The sequence below is a fragment of the Phyllobates terribilis genome, unplaced genomic scaffold (assembly GCF_046119375.1).
Source record: "Phyllobates terribilis strain yellow unplaced genomic scaffold, ASM4611937v1 Scaffold_3__8_contigs__length_932513732, whole genome shotgun sequence".
Taxonomy (NCBI): domain Eukaryota; kingdom Metazoa; phylum Chordata; class Amphibia; order Anura; family Dendrobatidae; genus Phyllobates; species Phyllobates terribilis.
Genome location: NW_027362763.1, coordinates 467199610 through 467215468, shown reverse-complemented (window position 1 = coordinate 467215468; position 15859 = coordinate 467199610). Strand labels below are relative to the sequence as shown.

Genomic DNA, 15859 nt, shown 5'->3' with positions numbered 1-15859 from the left:
GGAGGAGCTGGATGTGGCTCACGACCCTCTCACCCCTGAATATGGCTAATGACCCTCTCTGAGCTGAATGTGGCTCTCCAGGTCAGAATGGTTGGGGACCTCTGCTCTATTGCATATAGGGGGCCTATACACCCCACAGCCAAAGAAGTGATAAATTCCTCTGTGGTCTTGGAAGGCCTGAGGTGAATCATCTCCTATTACAACTGTAAAGTAAATGATTCTATTATGCAGGGTATTTCTAAAAAAGACACTTTTATTATATAACCTGGTAAATGAAGGTATTGTACTACAATCATACCTTATTATATAGCACATAGGTCGCCAATAATACTTCCAAAATTAAATACATAGCACACAGAGACTAGAGCTAAATGAACTCAAGCTCAAGGAAGATGCATATTAAAAAATATATTTTTATTAAGGCAATTTAAAAAAATATCATAGTATAAAAACAATATTAAAAAACAGAAACCTTCCACTTCCAATTGCTGAGACCTTAGGTATAAATAACCCACATATGTAACAATAGAAAGTACCCTAAAGAGAGCGGCCTGTATAATGAATATATTTGATAATGGGCTTCAGACCAATTTGGTAAATACAGTACAGACCAAAAGTTTGGACACACCTTCTCATTTAAAGATTTTTCTGTATTTTCATGACTATGAAAATTGTACATTCACACTGAAGGCATCAAAACTATGAATTAACACATGTGGAATTATATACGCAACAAAAAACTGTGAAACAACTGAAAATATGTCTTATATTCTAGGTTCTTCAAAGTAGCCACCTTTTGCTTTGATGACTGCTTTGCCCACTCTTGGCATTCTCTTCATGAGCTTCAAGAGGTAGTCACCGGAAATGGTCTTCCAACAATCTTGAAGTAGTTCCCAGAGATGCTTGGCACTTGTTGGCCCTTTTGCCTTCACTCTGTGGTCCAGCTCACCCCAAACCATCTGGATTGGGTTCAGGTCTGGTGACTGTGGAGGCCAGGTCATCTGGCATAGCACCCCATCACTCTCTTTCTTGGTCAAATAGCCCTTACACAGCCTGGAGGTGTGTTTGGGGTCATTGTCCTGTTGAAATATAAATGATGGTCCAACTAAACGCAAACCGGATGGAATAGCATGCCGCTGCAAGATGCTGTGGTAGCCATGCTGGTTCAGTATGCCTTCAATTTTGAATAAATCCCCAACAGTGTCACCAGCAAAGCACCCCCACACCATCACACCTCCTCCTCCATGCTTCACGGTGGGAACCAGGCTTGTAGAGTCCATCCGTTCACCTTTTCTGCGTCACACAAAGATCTCAAATTTGGACTCATCAGACCAAAGCACAGATTTCCACTGGTCTAATGTCCATTCCTTGTGTTCTTTAGCCCAAACAAGTCTCTTCTGCTTGTTGCCTGTCATCAGCAGTGGTTTCCAAGCAGCTATTTTACCATGAAGGCCTGCTGCACAAATTCTCCTCTTAGCAGTTGTTGTAGAGATGTGTCTGCTGCTAGAACTCTGTGTGGCATTGACCTGGTCTCTAATCTGATCTGCTGTTAACCTGCGGTTTCTGAGGCTGCTGACTCGGATAAACTTATCCTCAGAAGCAGAGGTGACTCTTGGTCTTCCTTTCCTGGGGCGGTCCTCATGTGAGCCAGTTTCTTTGTAGCGCTTGATGGTTTTTGCAACTGCACTTGGGGACACTTTCAAAGTTTTCCCAATTTTTCGGACTGACTGACCTTCATTTCTTAAAGTAATGATGGCCACTTGTTTTTCTTTACTTAGCTGCTTTTTTCTTACCATAATACAAATTCTAACAGTCTGTTCAGTAGGACTATCTGCTGTGTATCCACCTGACTTCTGCACAACACAACTGATGGTCCCAACCCCATTTATAAGGCAAGAAATCCCACTTATTAAACCTGACACGGCACACATGTGAAGTGAAAACCATTTCCGGTGACTACCTCTTGAAGCTCATCAAGAGAATGCCAAGAGTGTGCAAAGCAGTCATCAAAGCAAAAGGTGGCTACTTTGAAGAACCTAGAATATAAGACATATTTTCAGTTGTTTCACACTTTTTTGTTAAGTATATAATTCCACATGTGTTAGTTAATAGTTTTGATGCCTTCAGTGTGAATGTACAATTTTCATAGTCATGAAAATACAGAAAAATCTTTAAATGAGAAGGTGTGTCCAAACTTTTGGTCTGTACTGTATAAGAATAATTCTTATCAAAATATTATGAAGGGTAGCTACAATTATAAAAAGCCATAAATAACAAGTAATATAAATGTCAATACAGACCCATTTGATAGAACTATATCCAAGTTGTACTATACAGTCAGATAATTAGCCACAATAGTATATCAAAAAACAATATATCAGAGCATAGTGCAGGGCCCGCTAAAGGGATAATACTTACAAGTAAACAGGTATTCAGCATAGGAGTCACCCCTAAATCATACCTTATTATCTATCCACAGGGTATATGATGTGTCTGATCACTAGGACCTCCACCAATGAGGATCAGCGGTCTTGTGTGGCCTATTTAAATGTACTGGCTGGTGTACTTATACTCAGTCTATGGAACTGATAAAGATAGTCATAATCTCTCTTTTTGTGATCAACATAGTATATCATATTAGTATATTTTCTTTATTAAAAGTGATGGCCTACTGTAGAAAAGTTAGAGTAATTGTTGTGAATGTTACAATGATTTGGCCCATGGGTATTAAAAGTCATAATGAAGCAGTAGATGGCAGAACAACATAAAGGGGACGTGTCACCAGGAAATTAATTAATTGTTTAAATCAGGTTTTTATGTTAAAGGGGTTTTCCCACGAACAAATGTTCATTTTAATCAATAGATCTTGGAATAATAATAAGTTCCACAATTGGATGTGTTTAAATAAAATGTTCCTGTGCTGAGATAATCTTATAAATGTGCCCCTGCTGTGTACTGTGTAATGGCTGTGTCTGGGGAGGGGGGGGGAGTATTCAGACATTACAGCATGGGAACGCAGCTGATTCTTTTTGTGGGGTAAAACATCTCCCTGCCTGTTTTTAAACAATCAGCTGCGATCTGATGCTGTCCTGTCTGTATACTCTCTTGTGTCCCCCTCCAATCCCCCACCCCATCCTGCCCAGTAGCTGTAGTATGATCAGACCATAACCATCTCCCAATACGGTCAGACACATCCATTACACAGTACACAGCAGGGACACATTTATAATATTATCTCAGCACAGGAACATTTTATTTAACACGTCCAATTGTGGAATTTATTATTCCAAGATCTATTGATTGAAAAACTTTTGTTCATGGGGAAAACCCCTTTAAATGATTATTGATGATATTTTCTTTTTCAATATCACTAGATTTATTTTAATTTTATTTATTTATTTTTATATGAAATCTTGCAATTTTCCCACTAGCCACCCGGACTCTCACTTCCTGTTCTGTAGAGATGACTTTTCTGCACACAGGATTACAATGAAAGATAACACCTCTTATATATACAGTTGATAACACAAGATTCACCATTTACAATAGGTGATGGTCAAAGCTTACCTCCTCCCATTCCCTCATCATATCATGCATATAAAGCTTTCCTGTAGAAAGTCCGAGCCAGGCTATTTCAGCCTATGTTCATTTGACTTCCTGAACAGGATGGGAAGCACGAGTTTAGTATTTGGCTTAGTGGCCAGTGTGAAAATTGCAAGATTTTTTTTATTTAGTTTAAATAAAAATAAATGAGCATTCTGTACTTTCTGTAAGTTTCAATTTATTAAGATAATTGTTTTGTTTACCTCATACAGTAATTATATAAATATCTGAGTTAATTTTTGCAGACTGCTTACAGACAAACAGCACTGGCATATTAAACAGCACGTCTGAATTCATGGATTCCTTTGACTCCTTAATCCAGTGCTTCAACAATACAATGAAGGTCAGTCTGGGCTTACATTGTTCTAGTTCAGGCTAATTGTTTTTCTGTGTTATCAGTGTTGCATATTGTGATATTATATTAGTTCTTTTATTACCAATGCTTCCTAAGAGCGTTTTTTTTTTTCTGTTTTATTTTCAGGAGCTGCCAATCTCATCACAAGGCAATGTTTCAAGAGTCTGCCTAAATTGTAATGAGACTTACCGACATCTAAACAATTTATACAATGATTTGGAGCATAAAAATGGCTTGTGTATTGACTTAGAAGATGCTGTAAGTTCATATATGAATATAGGTGTAATTCTGAGAGAGGAAAATATACCATCAGTCTGTATATTTACTGTGAAAATGAATAATTACCTATTAGTACTGGGGAGAGCCAGTCTAGTTTTTCCAAGGAATCCATGACGGGAAGACCAGAAAAAATAATGGCACCATAATTAGCTTTAGGCTATGTGCCCATGATGCAGAAATGAAGCAGAAAATTTCTGCTTCATTTCTGCAAGTCCTCTCCCGGGAAAACGCATGCGGAATTCCACAAGCGTTTATCGTGCGTTTTATCGCGTGTTTTCGACATGCGGAATTACCTTGTGTTTTTTCATGCATTGAATAAGGCAATTCCGCTTGCGGAAACGCAAAATTAATGAACATGCTGCGGATTTTTGAACGCAGCATAAACGCTGCGGAAAAATCCGCAGCATGGGCATAGAACTTGCGGATTCTCTTTGGGGACCATGGGGTGCGGATTACCAAGCGTTTTACAAGCGTTTCCGCTGCGGAAATTCCGCATCAAAAACGCTTGTAATCCGCAACGTGGGCACGCAGCCTTTGGATTTTCTGGACTTAGGCTACAAGTTTGCTATCACTCCATGTGACTGCAGACTTGTGAATCCCCACAATGTCTGCACCGGGAGCATATGACCGCAAGTATGTGATTTGTGTACTTCCGGCCACATTCTGATTAGACTGTATCCGGCCTCGTTCAATACACTTGAATTGAGCAAGGTCGCACCCATCTAGTCGCCACGTGACCGCATGTATGCAAATCACATACTTGCCGTCATGCTTTCAGCATCGGAGAATCCTCATAACGCACAGTGTGTGCAATGTGAGGATTCACAGGTCTGCAGTCACATAGATGAATTACATACTTGTAGCTTAAGGTCAGACAACCCCTTTTAAGTCCCTGATTCATCAAGGCCAGTGTTCGAGGGGTGTGCTGGAGTCAGAGGTCCAAGCTTTCAATGAATGAATCGGGAAGGTCTGAAAAGTGTTGTGCGTCTCTCCATAAACCTTACTCTAGTAGTGGACTGCAGTAAAATTTCTGGCGAAATGTACACCACAGCTCATCATGAGTTAGACGATCATCAAGCTCTGTCCATTTTGGTGGAGCTGAGCTCCCGGTGTTTAGAAATGTATCGCCCATCTACTGTGTAGGTGATGGATGTTATTCACGTGAAAACCCCTTTAATCTTCTCATTACTGCATCAGTTAGAATATCTGGAGGAACATGTATATTCAAATATGAAGATATTTTTTTTTTTTTGTGCAGTTTCTCATCTGGTGCATATGATTATATGTTAATTTGTAACTGCCTATACACTAGTAATTTAGTTTCCCAGTTCTAACAGCTTGGCATCACAATGATTGCATCACTAGGCACAATGGGAAATACTGTATGTCAGTATTTACTGACTACTGCAATTTAAAGACCTGACACTAAGATATAATATATTAATAAAGGTAGTTTTACTACACTGCTGAGAAGAACATCCACTTTTCTATTTCAGATGAACAGTACTCGCAAGCTTTGGAGCAAAACTTTCAACTGCACATTACCTTGTACCGATACTGTGCCGGTGATTGCGGTGTCAGCATTCATCTTATTTCTACCAGTAGTCTTTTATCTTAGCAGCTTCCTTCACTCAGAACAAAAGAAGCGCAAACTTATATTGCGTAAGTATTTCCTACAGATGGTATGGAAGTGGCAGAAATTCAAAAGATTCAGTCTGTTTCATGAAATTCTAGCTTCATTGCCGTCTTGCCTGATGTTTTCTTCTAAAGAAATCTTCTATAAACAGATGTCAATGGTATGACAGTACAAGAGTAGTAATACTCACCTTTCTAGCAGCTCCTATGGCATTTCTAGTTCCCATCGGTCTTTGTTCACTTGACTTCTGCGACGACCTTTCTACACATACAGCTGCAACAGTGACGCCATTATACAGCCAGTGACTGGCTGTAACAATCGCAATTTGAAACGTCACGTCATGGCTGTCGACCGATAAATAGAGACCAGTGGCCCAGCCACAGGAGAATCTTTGGCTTGGTAAAATGAGTATTACTCCTTTATTTTATATCATAGCCAGCTGTTTAAAAGAAAAAAGAAAAATTCATGGGGGTTGGAAAACCCTTTTAAAGAATTTGCCCTATGCAAAAAAAAGAATCCTTAAACGTTCTTAAATTAGTAAGTTATTTAAAGTGAACCTGTCATAATGATATAGCAACCCAAATTAATGGCATGTGGGTTAACCACATTTAATCCTTATTTTAAATTCATACATTGCTTGTAGAATTTTATTTTGAAATCTTAGACAAATCAAGCGTTGAAGGTTTAGTCACAAGTGTAGGGGCATGGGCACTGCACTTCCAGCTCACCTGCCTCTCACTTTTCCCTGCCTTCTGTCTTTGATGGACAGGTCTTGATTCTGTCTGTGGCCATCCTCCACCGCCAAAGATTTTGCACAGGCGTTATTGCCTTGAGGTCATCTCCCTAGAAGGGGCAGCACATGGACAGATCAATAGTTAATCTCTTGGATATCATCAAGAGCTCATTGCACATGTGCTGTCCCCTGGGAGAAGACGAACCACGGGCAATGAATGACGCCTGTGCAAAATCTTGGATGGTGAAGGCAGGTCACTGAGAGAAGATAGACTTGGCTGACGGAGAGAAAGGAGCAGGGCAGGAGAACTGGAAGTGCAATAGCCACCCTGCTACAATTGTGACAAATGTTAATGTAATATTTCTCTAAGATGTCAAAATAAAAATTCCACAAGCAAAGTGAGGGTTTAAATGGGATTAAAGGCTCTTAATTCACATGCCATTAGTTAGGGTTGTAATTTCCCGATGATAGGGTTGCTTTTACTTGCTAATATACTTTGTGCCCCACTATGTACATATAAGCTCAAGTACTGAGTCCAGGTTACTATAACTTGACATAAAGATAACATTAATTCCTGTGCGGAGAGCTGATAAAAAAAAAAACAAAAAAAAAAACCCTCTTATTCATGAGTACATTCACCACAGTTTAACTAGTTTGTTCACAAATTTGAGCCAGTCAAATTAATTTTGGTACAATGGCTTTAAAGGGCTCCATACACATTATACCAAAATTTGCCAAATCTACCACCATTGGCAGGATCAGCCAACAGTCTGGTTTCCTCCCAATTGTCCCGCAAACAAATGATGTTATTATTTATTATATCACCATTTTATTCCTATAGTAATCAAAGAACACACACACACACACACACACACACACACACACACACACACACACACACACACACACACACACACACACACACACACACACACACACACACACTTTTACCTTGAGTTTACACAAAGGGCTACACTTCATATACCTTTAGCAATCCATGTGGTTTGTTATTGTACTCCCTTGGACCACCCAAACTACATTTACCCCCCAATGCCTGCGCACTGCATCTAGTTGGCTACTAATCTCCGGCCAGCCCACCACACTCAGACTTTTCTTGAAAATACAGCCTCAATATGGAAAAAAACAGAGCGTGGACTGCTGTGACATGCTTGCTCCCCGTCCACCTCCTCCGCAGCCTCCCTACACCCTCTCCTTTCCTCAGTACTGTTCCCTGCTGCCCTCCTCTTCCGCAGACGTCTGACATAATCTTCACAGCAATTTGCACATTTGTTCTGTGGCCAGAGGATTTGGAGAGGGGACAGTTATGGTGGGAGGCGGTGAAGGAGGAGAGCAGCTGGGAACAGGTAGATCTGTTGCAGAGTCTGATGATATCTGAGCTGCTCCTTCTCTGCCCCTGCACAGTGAGATTCACAGGCCATGCCCCCTGCCCTGAGGGCGCCTGCTGAGCTCCGCCCCTGACATGCAAGGCTTGGCTTGAGTGACAGGCTGTGTTCTGTTGAAAGCAGAGGCAGGAAATCTCTGTATTCTGAGCTTTGAAGGGACTGTAGCAGGCGGTGTAAGCTGGTGGTCACATGACCACGTGACAGCTTGGGAACAAGCAAGAATCTTCACAAGAAGTAAATTTACTTTGTCTCATGGGCTTTATAATAGTTTAATAATTAGTGTGTCCAGACAACCGCTTTAAGTCGCCATTACTGCAGCAGTCATAAGTGGAAAAATTAGCCTGTCTTAACCTCTTCATAATAAGATGTTTGATTGGTCACACCTCTGCCTACACAGCTCCGGCTCCAGTTTAAGCAGGGGAACGGGCCAGGCATTTGTTCGTCAGGTAGCGGCTCAATTTCAGATACCAGCCAGTTCGCTCCTGGTCATGTACTTGACATATGATGGCATTTCCTGTGTCGATGTGTAACCAGAGCCGGGTGTCAGGGGGCCAGGTGATTGCAAACAAAGCTGCTAACTGATTATGGGTGCAGCTGGCCTAATTATACTGTATTCATTAGGCATATAACCAATTAAAGCTATGGAAAACCTATTTAATGGACACATCATGTCTTAATTCCTTTACTCCTTATGCTCCACCATACAGAAGATCTACTGTATACAGTCATGGCGAAAAGTATTGAGAATGAGACAAATAGTAATTTTTCCAAAGTTTACTGCTTCATTTTTTGTAATGGCAATTTGCATATACTCCTGAATGTCAAAGAGTGATCAGCTTAACAGCAATTACTGTACTTGCAAAGTTAATATTTGCCCAGAAAATGAACTTTAACCCCCAAAACACATTTCAACATCATTGCAGTCCTGCCTTAAAAGGAGCAGCTAACATCGTTTTAGTGATTGATCCATTAACACAGGTGTGGGTGTTGATGAGGACAGGGCTGGCGATCAATCAGTCATGATTAAGTAAGAATGACATCACTGGACACTTTAAAAGGAGGCTGGTTCTTGGTATCATTGTTTCTCTTCAGTTAACCATGGTTATCTCTAAAGAAACACGTGCAGCCATCATTGCACTGCACAAAAATGGCCTAACAGGGAAGAGTATCGCAGCTACAAAGATTGCACCTCAGTCAACAATCTATCGCATCATCAAGAACTTCAAGGAGAGCGCTTCCATTGTTGTCAAAAAGGCTCCAGGGCGCCCAAGATAGACCAGCAAGCGCCAGCACTGTATCTTAAAACTGTTTCAGCTGCGGGATCGGACTACCAGCAGTGCCAAGCTTGCTCAGGAATGGCAGCAGGCTGGTGTGAGTGCTTCTGCACGCACTGTGAGGCGGAGACTCTTTGAGCAAGGGCTGGTTTCAAGGAGGGCAGCAAAGAAGCCACTTCTCTCCAGAAAAAACATCAGGGACCGACTGATATTCTGCAAAATGTACAGGGAGTGGACTGCTGAGGACTGGGGCAAAGTCATTTTCTCTGATGAATCCCCTTTTCGATTGTTTGGGACATCTGGAAAACAGCTTATTCGGAGAAGAAGAGGTGAGCGCTACCACCAGTCTTGTCTCATGCCAACTGTAAAGCATCCTGAAACCATTCATGTGTGGGGTTGCTTCTCAGCCAAGGGAATCGGCTCACTCACAGTCTTGCCTAAAAACACAGCCATGAATAAAGAATGGTACCAGAATGTCCTCCAAGAGCAACTTCTCCCAACCGTCCAAGAGCAGTTTGGCGCCCAACAATGCCTTTTCCAGCATGATGGCGCACCTTGCCATAAAGCAAAGGTGATAACTAAATGGCTCATGGAACAAAACATAGAGATTTTGGGTCCATGGCCTGGAAACTCCCCAGATCTTAATCCCATTGAGAACTTGTGGTCAATCATCAAGAGACGGGTGGACAAACAAAAACCAACAAATCCTGGCAAAATGCAAGCATTGATTATGCAAGAATGGACTGCTATCAGTCAGGATTTGGTCCAAAAGTTGATTGAGAGCATGCCAGGGAGAATTACAGAGGTCTTGAAGAAGAAGGGGCAACACTGCAAATATTGACTTGCTGCATTAACTCATTATAACTGTCAATATAACCTATTGGTACTCATAATATGATTGCAATTATATTTCTGTATGTGATCTAAACATCAGACAAACACTAATAAAAACCAGAGGCCAGCAGATCATGTGAAAATAGAATTTTGGTGTCATTCTCAATACTTTTGGCCATGACTGTACATGGCTGAAGAGATTTAATGACTCCACAGACAAAGTTAGTGGTTAGCAGGAGCAAACTAGACTATTCCGGGAGTGACACAATAAGATCTTCTGTAGACCTCAGTGGAGAATAACCCAAAGGCTCGAGGAGCAAATCAAAACAAATCTCTTATGTAGAAATCAATTTTACAGATGTAAGCTATCGGGACACCACACAGTATACCTGTAGGAGCTTTTATAACATCCCATTTTACATCAATAGGCATTCATATGGAGTTGGTTCCCCCTTTGAAGCTATAACATCTTCCACTCTTTTGGGAAGGTTTTTTACAACATTTTGGATCTGGCTCATCATCTCCAATCGAGTTTATCCCAAAGGTGTTTGATGGGGTTGAGGTTAGGGCTTTGTGCAAGTCAGTCAAATTTTTTTTACACCAAACTCGCCCAACCATATCTTCATGCTCGGACAGCAAATGCCCTTCCCTACAGTTGGAAGCATTCAATTGTCCTTAAGAAAAACCTATAGCATTATCCCTGCTCCACCAAACTTTACAGTTGTCACATTTCATTCAGGAAAATAATGTTCTCCTGATGTTCGCCAAACCCAAGCTCATCCGTCAGACTACGAGATGGTGTGATTCATTACCCCCCAGAACATGCTTCTAGTGTACAGTGATAGTGCACTTTACACCACTCCATCCAACACTTGGCATTGTGCTTGGTGATGTACTGTAATTCCCGAAACACAGTTTCTGTTTGGTTAATGTCCGGGAGGAGGTTTGTATCTCTGAAGTTATTGAGCCCGTAGAGTGTATGCAAAATATTTAGGAGAGCAGAAATTAACTGAATGAACTTGTTACATCGGTGACCTCCTATTATAGGACCACATTCAAATTCAATGAGATTTTTAGAGTGATCTATTCTTTCACTAATGTTAGAAAAAGCAGAATGTATGGCTAGGGGCTGGATTTTATACACCTGTGGCAACAGGACAGAATGGAAAAACCCAAATGTAGTAATTAAAAGGTATGTCCCAATACTTTTGTCCAAATATTGTGTATAATATATTTTACACATACGAATACCTTGGTGAAGTCTCACAGATGTAATCTTTGACACCCTGAAAACTGAATATACTTTTAATTATACATCAATTTGTGTCTGTTTGATAGGATTTGTGGTTTGTTTCTTGACAAGTTTTCAGATATACTAAAGTATGTATTCTTATATTTCAGCCAAAAGATTTAAGTCTGCTGCCAGCGTAGCAAACATACAGGACAAGCGTAACTGAAGTAAACTCGGCAAAGGAAGGAACATTCGCACAGGATTATAAATTATACACTGATGCATTCTATGCAAAGCCACAAGACATGGGTATCTCAAACACAATGGGTCCTTTACTACTGAAGAAAGATAGTGACTTCATCCGTGTTTTGGCATTTTCCTGCTTTTTTTTTTTATATATAATTCAAGCTCCCTATTCACTTACAGGAATTATGAATTAGTTAGATATCCATGTCTTAGATTTTCCATTTTTTCTTGTTTGATTTACAGTGAAACATAAGTTGGAAATGGCTGTTACATTTTCATTTTGAAAAAAAATCCATAGAAGCCGATGTGTTCTATGCACCCAGGTACATGGCATAGGCCTATGGCTAGTTATACACATTTCTGGTAGGTCCAGTCGATTTTATTGGGACATGCCAACTAAGGTGTGTTGGGTCAACCTGTTTCCTCTGATGTGTGCTGTTTGGCTATTATCAATTATGCAAGAATTTAACCCATTAAATTCTTAGTTTTGAGAAGAAGATAAGTTAACACTAGGGTTGAGTGAGTATGTTCTGTCCGAGTATGCTCGGGCCGAGCTCCGAGTATTTATAGCTGCTCGGTGATATGGTTGAATTCGCTCCCGTGTGCATGATTTGCAACTGTTTCCTCACATGTAATAAAGCTGTCAATGTGTAAGAAATAGACATTACTCACATGTAGTAAAACTGTCAAATAGTCGCAAATCATGCACACGGGAGCGATTCAACCATATCACCGAGCAGCTGTAAATACTCGGAGCTCGGCCCGAGCATACTCACCGAAAGGGTTAACAAAACATACTCGCTCAACACTAGTTAACACCTAAAGTGTTGTGTTTTTTTTTTTTTGTCTTCAACCCCTAATAGGAATACTAAAATCAAACATGCACATTTGAGTGGGTTGGGTTCAAAGCTGGCAGCTAGGATTATGTTCTGAGATCTCCCAGCATTTAGTGAGGGAGGTGTGCTTTGTGCAATGTTACGGTTTGCTGCTTTGGCCTTCATGCAATGCTCATTCATTATATCATTCCAGCGTTACATTCCTGGACTGATGTCATTATAGCAGTAGATGTTGTCATTACATTTTATTTCTACTTCGTTGACGAGACTTCAGAATGCGGCAGTGAGATCATCGCAAGGGACGGAGTTATTGTGTTGATATCCACAGTGCTCCAATTTTGGCTTCCCTGGATTAGCCAGGCTGCTGCCCATGCAGACTCTGAAAGTATTACCTTGATTTGGTGAATCATATGATTGAGGGCTGTTCAAAGCAATCTTTCATTTATGCTAATAAAAGCTGGTTTACATCTGCCAAGTTACAGAATGACAGCTTTGATTCCGTAATCAGTGGCTTTTTGAGCACATTCATGCTAAGTAGGGCTGAAAGTCATTACTACAGGATAGGGCAGTTAAGAGCTTTAGTGGTGAAACGGCTTTAATTTACTTTCCTGGCTCTGTAGCCAATTAAAATCATTCAAAAACGGCTTAGATTTTTGAGATTTTTACAGAGAGAAATTTCTCATTTTCCAGTATTTTGAAGAAATAGTTATTTAAACTATTGTTATCTGGCTTTTTGTTGGGTTAGGATATGCTATTCTTTATCTTTGTGTGATTTTATTTTCATCGTTCTTTTGTTATATGGAAAAATATATAATTGTGACCAGTAATAAAACTCTCCGGTCATTCTCGACTAGAGTTGATGTGATCACATACAGGATATTTCTTACACAGTAACAATGGAGGATTCTGTGGTTCCGAAGACTGCTGGATCCATGGTTAATAGAGTGGGCTAAATATCTGGCAATGGCTGAGGTTGACTCTGCTTGCTACTTCATTTCCACTCTGCACTGATGATATATAGATCTTGTTTTGTATTGAGCCTGGGAAATGCAAATTAATGGGCCAAGCAGCACTCTTCACTTGGTTTTGGTACTTGAATTCTGAGCCCATATTTATAATTAAAGGGGTTTTCCCAGTACTATTATGTTGATGAGGGTCTGACAGCCCCAACAATTAGCTCTTATTACTGCCGCCAGCAGATCTGATGTATAGTCTACAGCACGAAACACTGCCATTCCGTACAGTGTAGTGTCCGCTGTCGGGTGCTGCAGATCAGATGCTACTCCTTTCAATTTAAGCGCAACTCCAATACCTGGCAGTGGCCACTAAAACTGTATGAAGCAGTTGCCTGGTGTTGGACCCTCACCCATCTAATATATATGACCGATCTGTGGGATAGATCATCAATATAATGGTACTAGACGACCCCTTTTAAAGACTTTATATACTGTTTCATTTGTATAGTCTATATCAGTATATTTGTAACATATATTGTTTGCAAAAGACTATGAATTTTAATAAACATTTTAAACCAATGAATTCATTTATTTCTTTTCTGATCTATGCAGCACCAAGTTTTACATGGGGGGGAAATGCCAAGTTACTGTCTTGTATTAACATGTCTCATCCGCACCCACGCATGTATGGATGTGCTATCCAGGTATATGCACTTTTAGACTTGCAGAAGGAAAAAACTCAAGGTGTAATGACAAAGTTTGGCTATTTACACAATTTGGCACTGGAGTTAAAGGGGTTTTCTCATATTTGTAAAATGGATACAATTGCAAAGTGCTTGGAAAAACAAACAACTTGGCCATTTATTTCTTAAAAATGAAGGTATTTTGTTGCTTAGAGTACCAGCAGGGCTGTGGAGTCGGTAAGCCTAACCTCCGACTCCTCATTTTCCATGACACCGACTCAAACTCCGACTCCCTCATACATGGCTCATGTTATAGTGATAAATTTACTGTAGCACAGATTCGTCTCAGCTAAAAGTCTAGACCCTTAGATCAGCAATAGGACAGACATTTATAGGACATTTCATAACTTTCCCAAATTCTTCTGAAAAAATATTCCCCACAAACTGCATTGAATTACTGTACCCAATTTATTATATATTGTCGGAGTCGGTCCATTTTATACAGACTCCGATTCCGACTCCACCAAAATGGGCTCCGACTCAGACTCCACAGCCCTGGGTACCTGTCACCTCTACAGCCTACAATGGGCATGTTTCAAGAAGTATTTGGACAGTGACAGAAATGTCATGATTTAGCCTCTGTAGACCAGTATAATGGTTTTGCAGCAATGGCCATAAAGATGTTATTGGCGTATAGACTTTCAGCTACATTATAAATTATATACAACCATTTTACATGGTCCATATATTTTCATAGGCTCAAAAGTAAATGCATATAGGGATAATTTTTAATACTTGGGTGCAAATATTTTGGAGTCAATGCAAAATTTCATTGAGATGTCAGGCACTCAATTAAAACTGAATCTTTTCAGTTTTTAAAACCGTGCATGTCCTTATGTGTTTTGAGCTTTATTACTTTTAATCATAGACTTATGACATCTATGATAAAGAGCGGTAACGCTTGAAACGCGTAAGGTGGACATGCACTGTTTTTAAAGTGGATCAGTAAAAGATTCAATTTCAACGTAGTGACTGACTCCTCAAAGAAATTTTACATTTACTTATAAATAAATACTTTGAGTCCAGCAAGAGATTCTGCGCTCCCGCCTAGAGATGAAGGAAACTCCACAATCTTCCTGAACTAACTATGCGGTGAGCGGTAAACTTGTATGTTTATTTTGGAATCAATGGCTGCTGGAAGGACATGATGCCCATAGACATCACTAAATGCAGAGATTTTCCCCTGAGATTCCTTTAATTCAGCCATCTTTATTAGCTGCTTGTTTTCTGTTCATTCCTTGTTTGTGGTTCTGTCTTCTGTAAGTGACAGGAATGTTCATATTTCATTAACAAAGCCCTCCCATGAAGATAATTTTTTTTTTTATAAATCTGTGTGTATATGTTAACATACTGACCTACTGCCGCCTTCTCCGGGATCCACCATCGTTCTGCTCCTCTTTTCAGTGACATCACTGTTTTTCAGACTAGCCAGCTCACTCTATGCATGAACCAGAAGTCTCTTTTACAATGTAAGTCTATAGAGCCTTGTTCTGACGCACCATAGACTTACACTGTAAAAGCCACTTCTGGGTCACACACAGCGCAGTATGACCTGGAGAGTCTGCAAAGTGGGGACATCGCTGAGAAGAGTGAGTAGAACGACGCTGGGTACCGCAGAAAGTGGTGGTAATTGAGTATATAATTACATTACATACACAGATTTATAAAAAAAATAAGCTTCATGGGAGGGCTTCTTTAATTTTATGTAATAGGGTTCCTATCAGATTAAT

The 15859-nt window shown here is 40.2% G+C and overlaps 1 protein-coding gene across 1 annotated transcript in view; it reads left to right on the top strand.

Annotated features, from left to right (window-relative positions):
• The window catches only part of OSTM1 (osteoclastogenesis associated transmembrane protein 1), a 29515-nt gene extending 15550 nt beyond the window's left edge, over positions 1-13965 (top strand). The window contains exons 4-7 of the mRNA XM_073675807.1: positions 3849-3946; positions 4085-4216; positions 5734-5899; positions 11519-13965. Of these exons, the coding sequence (XP_073531908.1) occupies positions 3849-3946; positions 4085-4216; positions 5734-5899; positions 11519-11574 (452 nt within the window). The 3' untranslated portion in view covers positions 11575-13965. The remainder of the gene's footprint in view (positions 1-3848; positions 3947-4084; positions 4217-5733; positions 5900-11518) is intronic.
• Positions 13966-15859: the final 1894 nt, after the last annotated feature.